Raw genomic sequence first — 22578 nt, forward strand, 5'->3', positions numbered from 1 at the left:
AACCTCATTTCCTTCCCCTGCTTACACTCCTACTGAAACCTGAATAATCACATCCTTGCCGCGGTCCATAGACCCTATCGCATTGAAACCTCAAAAAAAAAAAAAAAAAAAAGACTCCCTTATCCCTGATTTTTCTGTTTTCATTTTCTCTCTTTTTTGGCAGTCTGAGTCTGAGCACGTGGTCCGAGTCTGCCGTCTGCATCTGTCAGTGACAGTCACCAGCGCAACTTCATTTTTCAGCGAATTATCGTTTGACATTTTTGATTATTACTTCTTTTTTGCGCGTGTATTTATTAATTTTCAGACACAATTTTAGTAGCCATCGGTTTCTTTAAAAATTTAAATCAAGAATAAAATCTTGATCAGATTTTTCAAAAACTTTTACACTAAGCCTTGGATTTCTTGAAGTTCTTTAAACTTAGTTCTAGTTGCAGTTTGTACGCCAGTGTTTCCGACTTTGAAAACATGGCAGTTAAAGGCGCTACCCTTCGTGGATTCTATGGAGATTTTGGATTTTGTTGGCTGCAAACGTCATAAAGTAAAAACCAGACCTTTTTTGCGAAACTGAACTCAATCTCATAGCGCTTTTAATATTTGCAGACGATACATGATTTTAGAACAGCTTATTCTATTAAATTTGCTCCTGGTTTGTTCAAAATTCGAGCTCAGCTATATTTAATATTTTTACTAAAATTAAACGTGTAATTTAGATTATTACGTTTATCGAGGGAAAGTTTTGGAGCCACTTTTATTTGAAAATCCTAACCCAAACCACCCCATGTATAAAGAATGGGTGAAGTCTGTGGGTTTAGAGTAAGAAAATAATCCTTTTACTATTGAAAATAAACGTAATAACTCGTCTTATTTGTAAAATTCTTTGATTTAGCGACAGTTTAAATTTTGATGACCTAATTAGTTTTGTAAACTTCTTCAAACTAGTGGCAAAAGCGATTGGTCCAATTTTATTGGTAAGAAGGGAAAATTTTTATAATTTAATATTAATTGCAAATCTGGGGAAATTCTATTTAAGTTGTTTAAATGCGCGTCCACCGAGTGCGAGAAAGTAGAGACTCGGTGGGTCGAGCTTATTTCGAAATGCCAAAGCGTAAAGAAGTTTCATTTGGACAAAGCCTCGCAATTAATTAGAGATGACGCTTTATATGGGATCACAAGGTAAGGCGCAAAGTATCATAATTATAAATAATTGTGATTAAAGCTAAGGTTTTAAAGGAAATATTCAACAATATCCCGTGAAAAAGAGATTGAAACAGCCTATATCCTCTGCACTCGCGTTTGTAAGTTCATTTCTCCCAATGTTTCGTTTAATTTTTTATGTATCATGAACATTTTTCAGTTTTTGATGAAAATTTAAAATGTAGCGATTTAACACCGCAACAAATGGTAATTATAATACGCTTTTTGTTTTTTTTTAAATAATGGCGTAACAATTTTACATTTGGTATTAGACATTGAAAGAGCGAGGTAATAATTCTTTCAAGGCGAGAAATTATGATACGGCTATTAAAACTTACTCAAAACTCATTGGAGAAAAGTAAGCGAGCGGTCCTATTCTATACTAATACAGGGTTGCCACGGGTCAGGGAAAAGTCAGGAAATTTGAAAATGGGCTAAAAAGGTCACGGAAAAGTCAGGGAATTTTAAAAAATTCAGCAAAGTCAGGAATTTGATTTTAGTTGGTAAAATTTCTGGGGATAAGTCTATTGAAAATGTAATGAAATTTGGTTCTGAAAATTCCGTGGCAACCCTGTAATAGAGCTAATCAATAACTGACTAATTAAGTGTTAAATGTTTTTAGCCAATATTGCGATATAATTGATAGCAATCGAGCTGAAGCTTATCTTCGACTAGGGAAATATGGGGAAGCCGAACTGGATGCTACGAGGGCCATTATTTTAAATCCACACATGTGCAAGGTAAATCGAGTGTCGATGGGCACAAACTAATGTTTAGGTGCGCGAGTCCAATTGCGAATATTGGGAAACTGGACCCGCCGAGTCCTCGAAAAATTGTTAATCGGGTCCTATACGAGCTCAATTTTTTTTTAATTAGTCTAATTTAAAAATAATCCCTTCGAAAAGGTGGCAAAATATTTAGAACTATCATAAGTCAGTGTGTAGAAGCCTACGATTCTAGTTCTAGGTTTAGTTAAAGTACCAACGTGGAATAGAACGCGTACGGCGCGTGACAATTGAAGCCTTTGCTAACATAGTGTAACTGCGCCTGCACTGATAAGCGACAACGCAGCCACGGACTGTTATCGCGCGTGTCAACTAAAGCGTTGCGTAGTGACATAGCTTACTAGATCATGCCTGCTAAATGCATGATCGAGTGGTCTATGGTACTTACTGAAAGACGTCGTAATCGTATAGCTTGCTTTGGTTGACCCCTCGCGAAGAAATTATGTGTCCGACAAAAATTAAGCTAGGCCTAGTTTAAAGAAAAAAGAAGACTCGCATAGGGGAAAAATGAACTCGTTGAGTAGTGTTACTGAGCTACTACTAAGTACTCAGACTCGGACTCGCGTGTGAATGATGCGAGTACTCGCGCAAGCCTAGTACAAACCAATCTGAGATTGGTATCAGTCACCGATATTACAATTTTGGGGCGAGAAAGGCATAACCTGATTGGCTTGATTTTGCCATGCTCAGAACCTGTTTTACCCCAATAGTCAGACTAATCCAACGACAGAGGGTACTACAGTCAACTTTGTTAATCAGGTGATCCTATCCCTCAGATGGAGACTAAATCAAGCCAACTTGTTTATTTGTTGGTTGGGTCTATTGGTTCGAGCTTAATATCAGATTTTTACGTTGCAGTGACATCTGCTGGTAATCGTCATTATTTTTTTTTTCTTTCTTTAGGCTTACAAAAAACTAGCATTAGCCTATGAAGGGCAAAGAAAGTTGGATCAGGTCTTTGTCACTGTGGGAGAAAGTGAAGAACTTTGTCCCGATTTAGAAACATGCCCTTATCATGTGGATATTCTTCTTTATTCACGTACTCTTCGCGAAAAATGTAATTTTGGTTTCTTTATTAGAACTGTTCACGAGCCGCCAGGTTCTACTTAAATTTGGATATTTAAAATTTTTCAGTCATGTCTTCCGGTAGAAGTTTCCCCGAGAACGATGAAGTATCTAAAAATATCCCGTCTTCCATGCCTGAATTAATAGACGATTCGGACGAACATGAAGGAAAGCCAGCGCTTCCCGGAGATAAATCGCTAGCACTTCTTAAGCTAGCTCTGGAAGATATCTCGAAAGATAAATCCCAAGCGGTCCTGGAAGATAAAGCCCAAGCGGTCGTGGAAGATAAAGCCCAAGCGGTCGCGGAAGATAAAGCCCAAGCGGTTCAAGAAGATAAAGCCCAAGCGGTTCAAGAAGATAAAGCCCAAGAGGTTCTAGAACATAAAGCCCAAGCGCTTCAAGAAGATAAAGCCCAAGCGCTTCAAGAAGATAAAGCCCAAGCGCTTCAAGAAGATAAAGCCCAAGCGGTTCTAGAAGATAAAGCCCAAGAGGTTCTAGAACATAAAGCCCAAGCGGTTTTAGAAGATAAAGCCCAATCGCTTCAAGAAGATAAATCCCAAGCGCTTCAAGAAGATAAATCCCAAGCGCTTCAAGAAGATAAAGCCCAAGCGGTCCTGGAAGATAAATGCCGAGCGGTCCTGGAAGATAAATCCCAAGCGGTCCTGAAAGGTGAATCCCAAGCGGTCCTGGAAGATAAAGCCCGAGCGGTCCTGAAAGGTGAATCCCGAGCGGTCCTGGAAGATAAAGCCCGAGCGGTCCTGGAAGATAAAGCCCGAGCGGTCCTGGAAGATAAAGCCCAAGCGGTCCTGGAAGATAAAGCCCAAGCGGTCCTGAAAGGTGAATACCAAGCGGTCCTGAAAGGTGAATCCCAAGCGGTCCTGGAAGGTGAAGCCCAAGCGGTCCTGAAAGAAAAGTCATTAGAAAATGCCCAACCACTTGAAGCTTTGTTGCTAAAGAATGTCCAAGCGTTTGAAAAAGCCCAAATTGTTCTTGAAGTGGGAGAGTGTAAAGAAGATGAAGAACAAGATGTTCCTTGCAATAACAATGCAGTGACGTTATTGAAATCATTCAGAAACAAAACTAAACGAGGATCAGAGTTCTTATTGGCTAATAACGAATGTAGCGCCGTGGAAGAGTACGAAGAAGCTCTAATTATCGCAGACTCATTGGTTAGTTAAACTTCTTATTTATTTAAGTTAATTTCTTTAAATTAAACCTTAAAGGAATAGCGACGTGATTTAAAAATTATCTCAAATCTAAAGAAAACCTTTCTTTTTTGAGAGTTTAAACTCTTCTGATTCCAAAAATATGCTTGATTAATATTTAAATATGAAGGAAAACACAGAAAAAACACTTTGAAAACTTGAAATTTGGGGGGTAAAAGCAAATTTGCGGAGAAGATTTTTGGCGGGTTTTTCTCCTTGCTACGTCACTCACGGCATCTCACGGAAAAGCCAAGAGCGCGCGCCCGAGACTCCCGAGTCTACTAATGCTGCGCGAATCTGAATAAAATAGGCTTAACACTTAGGCTGAGACACTTATAGGCGTCACGTGAGCGACATCTAGAGTGAAAGTTTCTCCTTACTACGTCATCAAGCGAAACAAAATTTTAACTAGGCCTTTTCCAAATACTCTACTTTGATTGCAATTTTATAAATTGCTACGAAACCAAATAAAAAAGTAAACATATCATAATAAACTAGATTTTTCAAGGATTTTTTTCGTATTTTAAGTTTGTGGGTGACGAAAATTATGTCACTAACACTTTAATTTATTTTTTGAAACTTAGGAATATTTTCTTTACGAAAAAGATTTGCTTACTTTAAAATATGCCCTTGGAATTTCTCACGCTGCTGGAGATTTTCAAGTAATAAACTTAATTAGCCTTATTCCTGATCAGCGCCATCTACCCATAGCGGTGACTTTGAGAACTACAGTAATCGGCAAGCCAACCAGATGCCGCTAAAATCTGGTGATGTCACTGACGGGCACTCTCGGCCGGGGTCTTACCAAAAATGACGTCACCAGATTTTAGCGACATCTGATTGGCTTGCCGCTTACAGTAGTTCTCAAAGTCACCGCTATGGGTAGATGGCGCTGATCAGGAATAAGGCTAATTAATTTAATTCTTATATTATTAATAATTATTAATATAGAGTTTAGAAAAAGCTCTTCATTACTTTGAAGATATTGAAAAAAACCATAATCACCATGAATTTCCAGCTGTATTTTACGCCACCGGATTGGTTCTTATCAAATTGTTTCGGTAAGTATTTTAAAAATATTTATTAGGTCAAGGGGGGGGGGAAGGGTAATTTAAGAAAATTGGCCAAAAGGGAAAAATGTGAGGGGGGGGGGAAGGGTAATTTAAGAAAATTGGCCAAAAGGGAAGAATGTGAGGGGGGGGAGGGTAATTTAAAAAAATTGGCCAAAAGGGAAAAATGTGAGGGGGGGAGGGTAATTTAAAAAAATTGGCCAAAAGGGAAAAATGTGAGGGGGGGAGGGTAATTTAAGAAAATTGGCCAAAAGGGAAAAATGTGAGGGGGGGAAGGGTAATTTAAGAAAATTGGCCAAAAGGGAAGAATGTGAGGGGGGGGAGGGTAATTTAAAAAAATTGGCCAAAAGGGAAAAATGTGAGGGGGGGAGGGTAATTTAAAAAAATTGGCCAAAAGGGAAAAATGTGAGGGGGGGAGGGTAATTTAAGAAAATTGGCCAAAAGGGAAAAATGTGAGGGGGGAAGGGTAATTTAAGAAAATTGGCCAAAAGGGAAAAATGTGAGGGGGGGGAGGGTAATTTAAAAAAATTGGCCAAAAGGGAAAAATGTGAGGGGGGGAGGGTAATTTAAGAAAATTGGCCAAAAGGGAAAAATGTGGGGGGGGAGGGTAATTTAAGAAAATTGGCCAAAAGGGAAAAATGTGAGGGGGGGAGGGTAATTTAAAAAAATTGGCCAAAAGGGAAAAATGTGAGGGGGGGAGGGTAATTTAAAAAAATTGGCCAAAAGGGAAAAATGTGAGGGGGGGAGGGTAATTTAAAAAAATTGGCCAAAAGGGAAAAATGTGAGGGGGGGAGGGTAATTTAAGAAAATTGGCCAAAAGGGAAAAATGTGAGGGGGGGAGGGTAATTTAAAAAAATTGGCCAAAAGGGAAAAATGTGAGGGGGGGGAGGGTAATTTAAAAAAATTGGCCAAAAGGGAAAAATGTGAGGGGGGGAGGGTAATTTAAGAAAATTGGCCAAAAGGGAAAAATGTGGGGGGGGGGGAGGGTAATTTAAAAAAATTGGCCAAAAGGGAAAAATGTGAGGGGGGGAGGGTAATTTAAAAAAATTGGCCAAAAGGGAAAAATGTGAGGGGGGGAGGGTAATTTAAGAAAATTGGCCAAAAGGGAAAAATGTGAGGGGGGGAGGGTAATTTAAAAAAATTGGCCAAAAGGGAAAAATGTGAGGGGGGGAGGGTAATTTAAAAAAATTGGCCAAAAGGGAAAAATGTGAGGGGGGGAGGGTAATTTAAAAAAATTGGCCAAAAGGGAAAAATGTGAGGGGGGGAGGGTAATTTAAAAAAATTGGCCAAAAGGGAAAAATGTGAGGGGGGAAGGGTAATTTAAGAAAATTGGCCAAAAGGGAAAAATGTGAGGGGGGAGGGTAATTTAAAAAAATTGGCCAAAAGGGAAAAATGTGAGGGGGGGAGGGTAATTTAAAAAAATTGGCCAAAAGGGAAAAATGTGAGGGGGGGGAGGGTAATTTAAAAAAATTGGCCAAAAGGGAAAAATGTGAGGGGGGGGAGGGTAATTTAAAAAAATTGGCCAAAAGGGAAAAATGTGAGGGGGGGGAGGGTAATTTAAAAAAATTGGCCAAAAGGGAAAAATGTGAGGGGGGGAGGGTAATTTAAGAAAATTGGCCAAAAGGGAAAAATGTGAGGGGGGGAGGGTAATTTAAAAAAATTGGCCAAAAGGGAAAAATGTGAGGGGGGAGGGTAATTTAAAAAAATTGGCCAAAAGGGAAAAATGTGAGGGGGGGAGGGTAATTTAAGAAAATTGGCCAAAAGGGAAAAATGTGGGGGGGGGGGAGGGTAATTTAAAAAAATTGGCCAAAAGGGAAAAATGTGAGGGGGGGAGGGTAATTTAAAAAAATTGGCCAAAAGGGAAAAATGTGAGGGGGGGAGGGTAATTTAAGAAAATTGGCCAAAAGGGAAAAATGTGAGGGGGGGAGGGTAATTTAAAAAAATTGGCCAAAAGGGAAAAATGTGAGGGGGGGAGGGTAATTTAAAAAAATTGGCCAAAAGGGAAAAATGTGAGGGGGGGAGGGTAATTTAAAAAAATTGGCCAAAAGGGAAAAATGTGAGGGGGGGGGGGAGGGTAATTTAAAAAAATTGGCCAAAAGGGAAAAATGTGAGGGGGGAAGGGTAATTTAAGAAAATTGGCCAAAAGGGAAAAATGTGAGGGGGGAGGGTAATTTAAAAAAATTGGCCAAAAGGGAAAAATGTGAGGGGGGGAGGGTAATTTAAAAAAATTGGCCAAAAGGGAAAAATGTGAGGGGGGGGAGGGTAATTTAAAAAAATTGGCCAAAAGGGAAAAATGTGAGGGGGGGGAGGGTAATTTAAAAAAATTGGCCAAAAGGGAAAAATGTGAGGGGGGGAGGGTAATTTAAAAAAATTGGCCAAAAGGGAAAAATGTGAAGGAATTTCAAAACAGGAAGAAAACGTTATAGAGTTATCTCAAATCCTTTGTGTGACGTCACCCATGCTATTTGCTTTTAAAACCAAAGCGGTACTAAACATGGCCGCCCACTGCTAAAGCTAAGCCTGTGACGTTTAACCTTGGAACTGACGTCACGAATGAGATAGCTCTATTGAATTTAATAGACAAAAATTAATGATTTTAAAAATAGGCGTAATTTTTTCAGATTTTAGAAATGGCCTATTGTCTTAGGGATTTTAAAAATGGCCTAATTTGTTTGGGATTTTAAAAATGCCCTAATTTGTTTGGGATTTTAAAAATGGCGTAATTTTTTTCAGATTTTAGAAATGGCCTAATATGTAAGGGATTTTAAAAGTTGGCCTGATATGTAAGGGATTTTAAAAGTTGGCCTGATATGTAAGGGATTTTAAAAGTTGGCCTGATATGTAAGGGATTTTAAAAGTTGGCCTGATATGCAAGGGATTTTAAAAGTTGGCCTGATATGCAAGGGATTTTAAAAGTTGGCCTGATATGTAAGGCATTTTAAAAGTTGGCCTGATATGTAAGGGATTTTAAAAGTTGGCCTGATATGTAAGGGATTTTAAAAGTTGGCCTGATATGTAAGGGATTTTAAAAGTTGGCCTGATATGTAAGGGATTTTAAAAGTTGGCCTGATATGTAAGGGATTTTAAAAGTTGGCCTGATATGCAAGGGATTTTAAAAGTTGGCCTGATATGCAAGGGATTTTAAAAGTTGGCCTGATATGCAAGGGATTTTAAAAGTTGGCCTGATATGTAAGGGATTTTAAAAGTTGGCCTGATATGTAAGGGATTTTAAAAGTTGGCCTGATATGTAAGGGATTTTAAAAGTTGGCCTGATATGTAAGGGATTTTAAAAGTTGGCCTGATATGTAAGGGATTTTAAAAGTTGGCCTGATATGTAAGGGATTTTAAAAGTTGGCCTGATATGTAAGGGATTTTAAAAATGGCCTATCGTGTTAGGGATTTTAAAAGTAGGCCTATCGTGTTAGGGATTTTAAAAGTAGGCCTATCGTGTTAGGGATTTTAAAAGTAGGCCTATCGTGTTAGGGATTTTAAAAGTAGGCCTATCGTGTTAGGGATTTTAAAAGTAGGCCTATCGTGTTAGGGATTTTAAAAGTAGGCCTATCGTGTTAGGGATTTTAAAAGTAGGCCTATCAAGTTTATTTTCCCCAGCAATAGACGAAGTCGCCCATCCGTTAGATATTTTAAAAGTAGGCCAAAGATGTTACCAGATTTTAAAAATAGGCCTAAAATTATAAGGGATTTTTAAAACAGGGCAAATAGGTAAGGAATGATAAAAGTGGGCCTTGAATGTCTGGGGATTATTAAAGGGAATGCGAATTTACAATTTCCAATCAAATATTTTACCACGAAAGTGGTATTATGTTACACTTTCAAGTCTCTACTTTCATAGTATCAAGTTTTTAATATAATTGAACCAAAGTTTCTATTTTTAAAATCCATTTAAAAATCTCGAAAACTCTTTTTCGATAAATCAACAATTTGGTCTTGTCGAGCTTGTTCGCCAGTTTTATGACATCACTATGACGCGAGGAAAAAAAGCGCGGGAAACCTATACGCGTCTCGATCTTCTCGCCAGTCTAAACTCTGGGTCTGAGAGTGGCACCATCTCACGTGAAAAATATATCCGTGACGTCAGCCTACGGGAAACGTTTTAGCCTTTCTTAAAAAGAGGATTTCAAATCATTTGATACGAAGCATTTTCAAATGCATATTGCCAAATAACCAGAAATCGGAGAATTAAAAGCTTGATATTTTTGAATTCACAGAAATTAATTCTATCTTTTGTTGCATAAATCGGAGGTTTTTCAAACAAAGCTTCTCATTCGCTTTAAAATGGCCCATGACATTAACATCATTTGGTGTATGTAAAACGAGGGGGTAATTACTTATTTAATCTGGTGTACACTCGTTGAGTAATCCCGAATAAAATTCAGTAATCCAAGATAATTTTAATAATCTCAAGAAAAATCTGCAATTTCAAAATAATCTCCTTAATACTAAAAATTTAGGTTAATACCGTATTAATCTCCCTTAATACTTGAAAATTGCCGTTAATCCCAAGAAAAACCACAATATTTCGTGAATCCCAGAAAAATTTTGATAATCCTTACTATTTTTATAATCATAAATTAATAGCAAATAATCCCCCTTAATCCATGAAAAATGTCGTTAATCCCAAATAAAACCGATGGATTCTTATTTTAATACCAGTGAATCCCTCCCAAAAATCGTAATACCGGTCAATCCCTCCCAAAAAACGTAATACCGGTGAATCCCTCCCAAAAATCGTAATACCGGTCAATCCCTCCCAAAAAACGTAATACCGGTGAATCCCTCCCAAAAAACGTAATACCTGTGAATCGCTGTGAATCTCTCTTTAAAAACGTAATAAACCCGTGAATCCCTCCCAAAAAACGTAATACCTGTGAATCGCTGTGAATCTCTCTTTAAAAACGTAATAAACCCCTGAATCCCTCCCAAAAAAGCGTAATATCAGTGAATCCCTCCCAAAAAGCGTAATACCAGTCAATCCCTCCCAAAAAACGTAATACCGGTGAATCCCTCCCAAAAAACGTAATACCTGTGAATCGCTGTGAATCTCTCTTTAAAAACGTAATAAACCCGTGAATCCCTCCCAAAAAACGTAATACCTGTGAATCGCTGTGAATCTCTCTTTAAAAACGTAATAAACCCGTGAATCCCTCCCAAAAAACGTAATACCTGTGAATCGCTGTGAATCTCTCTTTAAAAACGTAATAAACCCATGAATCCCTCCCAAAAAAGCGTAATACCAGTGAATCCCTCCCAAAAAGCGTAATACCGGTCAATCCCTCCCAAAAAACGTAATACCGGTGAATCCCTCCCAAAAAACGTAATACCTGTGAATCGCTGTGAATCTCTCTTTAAAAACGTAATAAACCCGTGAATCCCTCCCAAAAAACGTAATACCTGTGAATCGCTGTGAATCTCTCTTTAAAAACGTAATAAACCCATGAATCCCTCCCAAAAAAGCGTAATACCAGTGAATCCCTCCCAAAAAGCGTAATACCAGTGAATCCCAGCTTGAAAATTTAATCCGATTTAATCTTACATAAACCTTATTAATCCTAATGAATATTCGAATTAAAAGTGTAATCCCATTTAATCTTGCCTAATATCAAATTAACCGCCAAGAGATTACTTCGTCATTATTAATCCCACTTTTTGTTGAATAATCCCAATATTTTTTTTAATACTTTGAAATATTTAATCTGGTGTACACCTTTTCAGGGAGTTATTTCCCCCTCGATGTAAAATGTCTCTGTCTGGGAAAACCTTGAAAAAGCAGCTAGGAATTTGAAAGTGGAATTATCAGGAAACCCTCTAATCTAATTTTTAACGTGTATTTTTAATTTCTCAGTTTTGACGAAGCGCTTCTACCTCTAAAACATTGCCAGGAACTGATTAAAAACGTTTCAGTCTTAAAGCAATACGATTGGCCTGGAACGGAAAAAGTTCTTGACGAAACAATCAAGGAGAGACTCGAGGTTAGTTCTCATTTCTAGGTATAAATATATTTCTACGCTTGCTTGGAATAGTTATAATGGTATTTGGCACGCTTTAGGAAAAAAACGAATCAATAAATAAACCATTATAGTATTCTATCGTAAAAATAAACACGGGGAAAAGTTAAATAGAAAGTCGCGCGTTACCACCAAACAAACATTTTATAGCTTCGTTTTCAAATATGGCCACAGGAATGAGTAAGACTTTGACATTAGCCAGGGTTAGTTTCAATTTAATTATTTATTATCATTTTAATTAGGGTTTTAGGTAATGCACGTCGCGTCTTAGGGGAAGGGCAAATTGCTGCACTTACCAAGTAAAAGGCACATTCCAATTAGCCTTATTCCTGATCAGCGCCACCTACCCATAGTGGCGACTTTGAGAACTACTGTAAACGGCAAGCCAATCAGATGTCGCTAAAATCTGGTGACGTCATTTTTGGTAAGACCCCGAGAGTGCCCGTCAGTGACATCACCAGATTTTAGCGACATCTGATTGGCTTGCCGCTTACAGTAGTTCTCAAAGTCGCCGCTATGGGTAGGTGGCGCTGATCAGGAATAAGGCTAATTAAGGCATTGTTATTATTCTATGATTTATTTAGGTTATTCTAATTTTAGTTTCACAATTCATTGTTTGTATTGTATGTTCATGTACGTTGTGGGAGTTAATTAGTGCCTGAATTCTAGTTTATTAAGGTCACTTGAAATATCAATTTGAAGCACTGTTTTAATTAGAGTTGCTACGCGTCAGGGAATTTGAAAATTGACCAAAAGGTCGGGGAATATTAAGAATTTCAACAAAGTCAGGGAATTTGATTAAAGTTTGTTAAAATGTCCGCGTTTATGTGACGTTTTAAACGCCGTTTTAGCGAGATCACATTTGACCAGACACTGAAATCGAGGAGTGTGAAATCTGCTGTGTTTTACGTTAAATATTAATATTCGATTTAATCGAATTTGTTGAAGTGTTCTCTTTTTCTTATTGTAACCTTCCGTAGTAATTAGGGAACCTCCTGAGTTTCTACTCCAGGGGTGTAAGGTTACATGGAGGATTAACACCCTGTGTTACCTCTGACCTTTCCCCGTACTATATAAGCATCGACTGCTTATCATATTAAGTCAGTCATTCTCCACTACTAGAATGTAGTAATATGCTCGAGCGTAGGACGTCTTGCCCTGGTATTGGACTTCATCCATTAATAGTAATTATGTTAAATTCTTTAGTTGTATAATGCAAGTTGGCATTTAATTATTATTTAATTAGTTAGTTTAATAAAGTATGATTGAAGCTAAGGAACAGTGTAGTTTATTCTTAGTTATAGCCAAGGCTTTTATGGCCACGTGCGAATGGTGCGACTTTAGTAATATCGCAAGCGTGGTTACATTATATTTAGAGCAATAACAATTTGGCCTAAAAATATCAGGGAAAATCTTATAAAAGGGTTAGGGAAAAGCTGGAAAGTCAGGGAATTTGAATGTGAAAATATCAATTCAAAGTGCTGTTTAATGGTATGGTCGAGTGCGTTGGGGTCGATGAATAGAGTCTGTATTTTATCTGGTGTATCAAGGTCTTGAAGTGCTTTATAAACTGGACTTTGTATCTGGTAGTATTTAGATACGCAAAGGCCACAATCGAGATAGGTTAGATTAGGTTTCATTTAAAGGAATACCGAACTGATTTAAAATTATCTCAAATCTAAAGCAAACCTTACTTTTTTGAGAGTTTAAACTCTTCTGGTTCCAAAAATATACTTAATAAATATTTAAATATGAGGGAAAACACAGAAAAACACTTCGAAAACTTAAAATTTGGGGGCAAAAGCAAATTTGCGGAGAAGATTTTTGGCGGGTTTTTCTCCTTGCTACGTCACTCAAGGCATCTCGCGGAAAAGCCAAGCGCGAGCGCCCGAGACTCTCTAGTCTACTAATGCCGCGCGAATCTGAATAAAATAGGCTTAACGCGGCGCTGAGACACTAACAAGTATCACGTGAGCGACATCTAAAGTTAAAATTTCTCCTTACTACGTCATCAAACGAAACAAAATTTAGCAATTTTATAAACCAAATACAAAAGTAAACATATCATAATAAACTAGATTTTTCAAGGATTTTTTCCCATTTTAAGTTTGTGGATGACGAAAATTATGGCAGTAACTCTTTAATGCGTAATTTCATTGCGGTCATAGTGCCTTAATTTTTATAAATTCGATTTGTGGTGAGCCCTAATTTGTATAATTTAGCGGCTAATGTAACTTTATCTAAAACTGTTAATACTATCTAAAGTATGTAGATATAAAAACGAAAAGTACACTTCGCGTTAATTGAAATTTGCTCGCGCCATGTAATATGAGAAGCCCTCCTTTATCCCAGAATAGTGTTGACCCCCTCAGCCGCGTATGATTACCTTCCAGACCTACCATAGGGAAAAAGCAGTGAATATAACAATAATAATCTAGGCTTTGTCTATGAAGGGATTTCCACACTAAGCCTGTGGCTTGTTTACAGGTGGGTCCCTTTACATTGCATAGAGGGGTGGTGGCTAGCCCCTATGCCACAGCTAACCTACAGCGCCCTATACTAACTATTACCGTTAACCTCTGCAACTTTTTGATGGAAAGGAGAAACCGGGTGAGACCGCGGAGGAAAACTCCTTTTAACAAGCGGGGAGAGAACTTGCAAACTCTACGCGGAAGGATTTCTTCCCAGATTCTCACCCGGTGCCACAGTCTGGGATCGAACCCGGGATCCTCTTGCTGCGAGGCGAAAGAGCTAACCGCTACGCCACCCCCACTATAGGCTCGTAAAATAGCAGATGCTAGCTATAGTACCAAAAATTATCGTTTGGATCGCTAACTTCTATAAATCTATGACATAAAGGTCTTCCCTAATTGGTTAATTCCTGTAGGCGGTTGAGCGGAGGGTAGTTTGCTTCTCAGTTTACATATCGTCTACAGTCAAAGGCAGGGAATTGTTAATGAGTTGTACTTTTTGTTTTTATATCTATATACTTTTGATACTATTGGGCCAGGCAATCTGGTTTCCGTTTTAAAGGGATGTACAATCCGTTATGTATGGGCGGGGCCTATATCAAACTTATCTTCCATCAAATATAGCTCTACTGAGCATGCGTGAAGTTCGTAGCATTATCAGTGCATTATCTACCGTAGAAACAGACGTTCAAGCAGACGACAGCCTAATCACTACTCCAGGAAATAGTAACACTACTACTAAAAAATATACATAACGGATTGTACATCCCTTTAACCCAAAAAATCTTTTTGTCGCGTCGACTCGATTGCCATTCAATAATCCTAAATAATTTCTTTATAGGAAGAGCTTTCCGAGCTAATATATAAGTGTCGTTACGCTCCGAAACCTGACGCGGTTTGTCGTTTAAATTCTTGTCCCTACACTAGAAACATCTATTACACTGAGCCCAATATCAGAGGTTGCTACCAATTGTTTTGCACTGGAAATTGCCACGTGGAATATCATTTTCAATGTTGGAGGCGTGTTCGAGACGAAATGGGCAAAACTGAAAAAGTAAGGGAAACGTCAGACGATGTCGACCAACATCAAACTTTTCTCTTTTAAAAAAACAAAATATTAATTTTCGCAGGATTTTTTGGATAATTCTTGCCCTACACCCGACTGCGAAAACGTAGTTTACCTAATCCAAATTATTTCCAAAAATGGCGAAATTCAAAATACCGTAATTAATCTATATCTAACCACAAACTTCACCAAGGCTTAACTGGCAAGGCCTAGTGACGTTTCATTTAAAATATGATCTCTAACGAGATATTTGCATATATAAATCGAGGGGCTAGCCACTTACAAAATATGGTGTACAAGCCTTAAGAAATATATTTCAATATTTCGAGAAATATCGTAATATTGAGAAATATCGGAAATACTGGGAAATAATGAGAAATATCGGAAATATTAGTAAATAATGAGAAATATCGGAAATATTAAGAAATAATGAGAAATATCGGAAATATTGGAAATACGAAGGAATAATGGAAATATTGGAAATTTAAGGGAAATATCGTGAAAATATTGGAAATTTAAGGGAAATATCGTGAAAATACTGGAAATTTTAGGAGAAATATCGGCAAATAAAGAAATACAAAAATAATAGAAATAAATCGGAAATATTAGAAATACGAAGGAATAATCGAAATATTGGAAATTTAAGGGAAATATAGTGAAAATATTGGATATTTTAGGAGAAATATCGGGAAATAAAGAAATACAAAAATAATAGAAATAAATCGGAAATATTTGGAAATAAGAAATCTGGTGTACATTTTTTGGGGAAGTGAATAGCCCCTCGATATAAATGGTCTAACCACTAACTTCACCAAGGCTTAACTGGCAAGGCCTAGTGACGTTTCATTTAAAATACGATCTCTAACGAGATATTTGTATATATAAATGGTCTAACCACTAACTTCACCAAGGCTTAACTGGCAAGGCCTAGTGACGTTTCATTTAAAATATGATTTCTTACGAGATATATATTTATATACTCGAACCTTTTCGAGCACTCTCACATGGTTAATATTATCTAAGGCTTAGTGACATATTTCATATTTGTTTTTTTTTTTAGTTTGAAAGCGCTATTCATGGTAAGCATAAACAGAAAGTAGCCAAGCATCGCAAATCAAAGTTGGAGAGGAAGACGGAGACTCGAAGTATTAAGAAGCGTAAAAAACTCGAGAAAGTAAAAAAGCCGTTGAAGGATGGTGAGAAAGAAGCTCAATATGATCCCGAAGATGAGGATGAAGATGATCAACATAACCCTAACGACACTGAGTGGAAAGATGTTCCAACGGAGACCACTGCTGAAAAGGAAAATATTCCCCTTAACAGCGAACAACCAAATCAAATCATTTATGATTGTAAGTTTACTATTTTTCGTTTTTACCTTGCTGTGCGGGCTCACCTCAATTTCATAAGCCTGCGAGCTCGATTTGAGGTTCTGCCTAAAAGTGTGCGTAAGTTTGAGCCCGAGCTGAGCTCGGTTAATATTTGTAAAATAAAATGTGTGTGAGCTGAGCCCGTGTCAAAGTAATCGTGAGCCCGAGCCGGCGTGAGCTGAGCCCGTGTCAAAATAATCGTGAGCCCGAGCCGGCGTGAGCTGAGCCCGTGTCAAAATAATCGTGAGCCCGAGCCGGCGTGAGATGAGCCCGTGTCAAAGTAATCGTGAGCCCGAGCCGGCGTGAGCTGAGCCCGTGTCAAAGTAATCGTGAGCCCGAGCCGGCGTGAGCTGAGCCCGTGTCAAAATAATCGTGAGCCCGAGCCGGCGTGAGCTGAGCCCGTGTCAAAATAATCGTGAGCCCGAGCCGGCGTAGCTGAGCCCGTGTCAAAGTAATCGTGAGCCCGAGCCGGCGTGAGCTGAGCCCGTGTCAAAGTAATCGTGAGCCCGAGCCGGCGTGAGCTGAGCCCGTGTCAAAGTAATCGTGAGCCCGAGCCGGCGTGAGCTGAGCCCGTGTCAAAGTAATCGTGAGCCCGAGCCGGCGTGAGCTGAGCCCGTGTCAAAGTAATCGTGAGCCCGAGCCGGCGTGAGCTGAGCCCGTGTCAAAGTAATCGTGAGCCCGAGCCGGCGTGAGCTGAGCCCGTGTCAAAGTAATCGTGAGCCCGAGCCGGCGTGAGCTGAGCCCGTGTCAAAATAATCGTGAGCCCGAGCCGGCGTGAGCTGAGCCCGTGTCAAAATAATCGTGAGCCCGAGCCGGCGTGAGCTGAGCCCGTGTCAAAGTAATCGTGAGCCCGAGCCGGCGTGAGCTGAGCCCGTGTCAAAGTAATCGTGAGCCCGAGCCGGCGTGAGCTGAGCCCGTGTCAAAGTAATCGTGAGCCCGAGCCGGCGTGAGCTGAGCCCGTGTCAAAGTAATTGTGAGCCCGAGCCGGCGTGAGCTGAGCCCGTGTCAAAGTAATCGTGAGCCCGAGCCGGCGTGAGCTGAGCCCGTGTCAAAGTAATCGTGAGCCCGAGCCGGCGTGAGCTGAGCCCGTGTCAAAGTAATCGTGAGCCCGAGCCGGCGTGAGCTGAGCCCGTGTCAAAGTAATCGTGAGCCCGAGCCGGCGTGAGCTGAGCCCGTGTCAAAGTAATCGTGAGCCCGAGCCGGCGTGAGCTGAGCCCGTGTCAAAGTAATCGTGAGCCCGAGCCGGCGTGAGCTGAGCCCGTGTCAAAGTAATCGTGAGCCCGAGCCGGCGTGAGCTGAGCCCGTGTCAAAGTAATCGTGAGCCCGAGCCGGCGTGAGCTGAGCCCGTGTCAAAGTAATCGTGAGCCCGAGCCGGCGTGAGCTGAGCCCGTGTCAAAGTAATCGTGAGCCCGAGCCGGCGTGAGCTGAGCCCGTGTCAAAGTAATCGTGAGCCCGAGCCGGCGTGAGCTGAGCCCGTGTCAAAGTAATCGTGAGCCCGAGCCGGCGTGAGCTGAGCCCGTGTCAAAGTAATCGTGAGCCCGAGCCGGCGTGAGCTGAGCCCGTGTCAAAGTAATCGTGAGCCCGAGCCGGCGTGAGCTGAGCCCGTGTCAAAGTAATCGTGAGCCCGAGCCGGCGTGAGCTGAGCCCGTGTCAAAATAATCGTGAGCTCGGGCTCGCAAAATATCCATAATCTGTTGATCCCGTGACCGGTTTCACGAAATTTTCGTTATCTGTTGAGACAGAGCCTGGGCTCACTAAAACTTGTATTATTAAATTAGAGGCGTGCGGTTAACCGTTTCAATCGAATACCGAACCGAATTATTCGATCCGGTATTCGATAAGCCCATTTTCACTATTCGATACGAATATCGAATGCCGACCTGACTTTTCGGTTAAAATTGGACCAAATTTCACGTGTCCTATGACGTCAAAAATTGAAATCCCGCCTAAAATTGGGCGCCGCCATCTTTAAAATCCGCAAAACCGATTTATGTTGCCTAGAGATGGCGCTATATCTACATCCGTTTTGGTCCAATAAATTGGGGGAATGAAGAGGGGGATAAAGGAATAATTCGGAAAATGTAGTTGGCGACAGTACTACATGGGAAACACGGTTAGTGAACAATCCCTAGCGTTAGTTAATCCATGCTCTTCATAAAGAAACGCAAGCTGAGCTGAGCTTTATCCTTGGCGCTCAGCTATGCGCAGCCCACTGATGAAATATGTTAGCTAATTCCTGAAATTAGCGCCCAATTTAGATGCATTAGTATTACCGTAAGTTTATAAGATAATAATTCCGGGTTCGTACGGAACCTGGATAAGTTAGGGATATGGAAAATAGGGAATAAGTCGGGGATTTGAAACTTTTCCCTAAAACGTCAGGGATATGTCAGGGATTTCGTTTTGTATATTAACAGGGTTCATACAAACCTGGAAAAATCAGGGAAATTTAGAATTTTTAGTAAAAATCGGGGAAATTTAGAATTTTTAGTAAAAATCGGGGAAATTTAGAATTTTTAGTAAAATTCAGGGAAATTTAGAATTTTTAGTAAAATTCAGGGAAATTTGCGTGAAACAGGGGCCGAGTAATTAAACAAAATGTTCATAAAAATACCCTCCATAGGGTTAACATTACACCGAACTTTGGAGGCTCATAACTCTGGTTATATTTGAGGTACGGGGATGTTCTTTGATTATGTAATAGTTAAATTTGCCCCCCCCCTCCTTCGTTAATATTGGCTCCATAGGATACTCCATATACGGGAAAAACCTGGAAAATTCAGGGAAGTATATGGGGGAAAAACTTGGAAATTTCAGGGAAGTTTGTTTTCTAAAAGTTGTATGAACCCTGATTAAGCTATGCTTCGAGCAATACTAAATATGAGACATTTGTGATGAAGTGGCTCTGGCAAACACCTTAAAATAGTCTCATAACCCGGAAAAGTCGGGGATTTTCAATGTAAAAATTTCGTACGAACTCTGGATATGTTCCTTCCACAAGTATTTTTCAAGGTTTTCCCAAACATTTTCCTGTACTTTCCCCTGATACACCAAATGATGTTAAAGCAAAGCGCGGGTCTAGTGGATCCCCTACCAGTTGACTTTCCTCCTGAACTCCGCGTTTAGCTTGGCGAAGGCATTTGTGGGCGGGATTTATAAGTGCACTTATAAGTCCCGCCTACAAATGACTCGTGCCTTCACCAAGCCATAACTGGAGCTCGTAAGGAAAGTCACCTTGTAGGGGATCCACTGGACACGCACTTTGCTTTGAAGCAAGTTTTTGCTGTGGTTTAGTTTAAACAAATGCCATTATGCTCCCATAGTCGAGGGGTGGAGTTGACTGCCATGCATGCTTAAAGCAAAGCGCGGGTCGAGTGGATCCCCTACAAGTTGACTTTCCTTACGAACTCCAGTTTTGGCTTGGCGAAGGCAGGAGGCATTTGTGGGCGGGATTTATAAGTGCCCATATAAATCCCGCCCACTAGCCTTTGCCAAGCCAAAACGGGAGTACGGGAGGAAAGTCGCCTTGTAGGGGACCCGATGGACCCGCGCTTTGCTTTAAGCATGGATTAACTAACGCTTAGGGATTGTTCATTCACTGCGTTTCCTATGTAATACCAAAAGCAGGGTTCATACAAACCTGGAAAACAGGGAAAACCTGGAAAAATCAGGGAAATAAATAGCTGACAAAAACCTCAGGGAAATTTATAATTTTTAGTAAAATTCAGGGAAATCAGGGAAATTTGCGTCAAACAGGAGCAGAGTTATTAAAGGAAAGCGCGGATCCAGCGGATCCCCTACAAGTTGACTTTCCTTACGAACTCCAATTTTGGCTTGGCAAAGGCAGGAGGCATTTGTTGCGGGATTTATAAGTGCACTTACAAATCCCGCCAACTAGCCTTTGCCAAGCCAAAACTGGAGTACAGGGGGAAAGTGGCCTTGTAGGGGACCCGCTGGACCCGCGCTTTGGTTTAAAGGGCTCCTTCGGACCCTTAGACACATGGCCCCGCGGATTTCCGAGCCCCCCTACCTAGCCAGAGAGAGGGAGAGTACTGAGGAAGATCGTCTATGAAGAGGGGATGGAAATCCGCGGGGCCATGTGTCTAAGGGTCCGAAGGAGCCCTTTAAGCAAAATGTTCATAAACAGTCCCTCCATAGGATTAACATTACACTAAACTTTGGAGACTCATAACTGTACGGTTCTACTAGAGATACCTGAATATACTTTGATTATGTAGTAGTCCTATTTGCCCCCCCCCCTCACTCCTTCGTTAACATTTGCTCCATAGGATACTCCATATACGGGAAAAACCTGGAAAACTCGGGGAAGTATATGGGGAAAACCTGGAAAACTCGGGGAAGTATATGGGGAAAAACCTGGAAAACTCGGGGAAGTATATGGGGAAAAAACCTGGAAATCTCAGCGAAATTTGTTTTCCAAAAATTGTATGAGCCCTGCAAAAGTATATAGTGTCGACCCCCTGAGCTGCGTATGATTACCTTCCCGACTGTGGCATAGGGAACAAGCCGTGAGTAGGCGTAGCACATGCTAGCTCTAGTACTAATAAATAACGTTTGGATCGCGAGCATCATGTACTCTTCTATAAACCTATGACGTCAAGAAGCTCTTCCCTATATGGTTAGTTCGTGTAGGCTGTTGAGCAGAGGGTAAATTGCTGTTCAGTACATGTCGTCTACAGCCAAAGGCAGGGAATTGTTATTGAAGTGTACAATTTAACTAAATTAACTCTAGTTCACGGAACTCTAGGCCTTAGTTTCAAATACTTGTGAAATTGATAGGCTACAGCCTACTACGCGTATTTGAAACTAAAGAACTAAAGCCAAGAGGTCCGTGTACTCGATCTAAAAAACTCGCGTATATTTTAAACCCTGAAAGTTTTTCGTCTCTTGCCAACTGATGCAGTAAAAGAGTATATACAGAATAAGCTGTCGTTCGGGATAGGGAGTTGCCTATCCTATAGCTTGAAATCAAATCTCCTAACGGCCCAACGGGCATTCTTTATCCATGGGCAAAGGTTAAGGTTTTCTCAGTCGAATGTCTCATTTGTCTGTATTTTGTTCGGGACTCAATATGTTAGAACTAGAAAATGAAGAGCTCGTTCGTTTAGCCTAACGATTAGCGGAGTTTAAACTTAACTTTGACGCGAGACCGTGGATGAAGGATGCGCGTGAAAAACATTCGTCGCTCTACAGGATGTGCAACTCCCTATACTAAAAAGTAGACAAGTCGATACTAGCGCCGCCTGGCTACCAGCGCTGGAAACTAGCCTCGCGTGAAAAATAAAAAGTACTGGACATAAGTAAAATAAAAAAAAACACGGGCTACGGTAGATTTTTCCTTCACGTCGTCTGTCGTCTGCAAGAAGCAAATGGTGGTTTTATTTTCTTATGTCCAATAAATTTTAGTTTTCACGCGAGGGTAGCCAGGCGGCGCTAGTATCGACTTGTCTAAATTTTAGTACAGGGAGTTGCACATCCTATAGAGCGTCGAATGTTTTTAACGCGTATCCTTCATCCATGCCGCGACTAGATTACTCTGTTCTCCATTCCTACCTCTAAAATTACATCTATCCCTGATAATACAAAGACCAAATGTGGATGAGAGGGAAAGTATGACAATGGCCATAGAGCCTGTGTTAAAAAACGCGGACATCAAAGTTTCGCCAATAACTATTTAGTTTACTAGTGCCTGATGGACTTGCAAACTCGCGACTGAAAGTAGTTCCGACATTTATGCTCCTTGGTCTAACCATAGCCCACTCGATCACGCGCATCACGACGCAAGCTGCTCGCGCTATAGCTAAATTACCGAGATTTGTTTTAAACGTATCTAGTTTTATGTGCTCTTCTATTGCTTCGATAACCTTACTTAAATCCATATTATACCTTCAAATACCTTTTGAAACATTACCAGCTACTCTGTCCTGACTACAAACACAAATCGAGTTAGTTCTAGCATACACAATAGCAGACGACGGTAACCGCGTAACCGCGAATTAACACAAGACCTATTTTAAGGGAGTGAACAGGGCAACAGGCCCAGTATAGCTACGCCAATAAAACGGTCAACTACGGCGAAACTCTGATGACTCGCCACTTTTGACCATTTTCATCCACTTTTGGTGACAAGTATGTTTAGAACGATTTTTTTTTTCGAAACTCAAGATAAAAATTTCGTTTCCGCATAAACACAACCTATTTCCAATTTTTTTTTGGAATAGAATTATTCGTTTTAAGTTTTAAGCTTTGTACGATAATTTAAAACCCTTAAACACTTCTCACTAAAATTTCAAGAGATTCAAACCAGT

The 22578-nt window shown here is 40.2% G+C and overlaps 1 protein-coding gene across 4 annotated transcripts in view; it reads left to right on the plus strand.

Moving 5' to 3' along the window:
• LOC149668151 (uncharacterized) overlaps positions 1-22578 on the plus strand; it is a 30134-nt gene that overhangs the window by 387 nt on the left and 7169 nt on the right. For 2 of the 4 annotated variants that reach the window (XM_089841021.1, XM_089841022.1), the window contains exons 2-18: positions 164-538; positions 601-646; positions 711-813; positions 887-968; positions 1031-1173; positions 1231-1295; positions 1355-1401; positions 1467-1552; positions 1817-1934; positions 2883-3036; positions 3114-4213; positions 4834-4911; positions 5201-5310; positions 11180-11306; positions 14655-14867; positions 14944-15036; positions 15940-16231. In XM_089841021.1, the coding sequence (XP_089697147.1) occupies positions 500-538; positions 601-646; positions 711-813; positions 887-968; positions 1031-1173; positions 1231-1295; positions 1355-1401; positions 1467-1552; positions 1817-1934; positions 2883-3036; positions 3114-4213; positions 4834-4911; positions 5201-5310; positions 11180-11306; positions 14655-14867; positions 14944-15036; positions 15940-16231 (2896 nt within the window). In that variant the 5' untranslated portion in view covers positions 164-499. Of the gene's footprint in view, positions 1-117; positions 539-600; positions 647-710; positions 814-886; positions 969-1030; positions 1174-1230; positions 1296-1354; positions 1402-1466; positions 1553-1816; positions 1935-2882; positions 3037-3113; positions 4214-4833; positions 4912-5200; positions 5311-11179; positions 11307-14654; positions 14868-14943; positions 15037-15939; positions 16232-22578 lie in introns of those variants that run through there. The other 2 variants (XM_089841024.1, XM_089841023.1) reach the window with 2 other exon arrangements.

The sequence above is a fragment of the Phalangium opilio genome, unplaced genomic scaffold, assembly GCF_054372755.1.
Source record: "Phalangium opilio isolate 3A_F unplaced genomic scaffold, DU_Popi_V2 ptg000056l_1, whole genome shotgun sequence".
NCBI lineage: Eukaryota > Metazoa > Arthropoda > Arachnida > Opiliones > Phalangiidae > Phalangium > Phalangium opilio.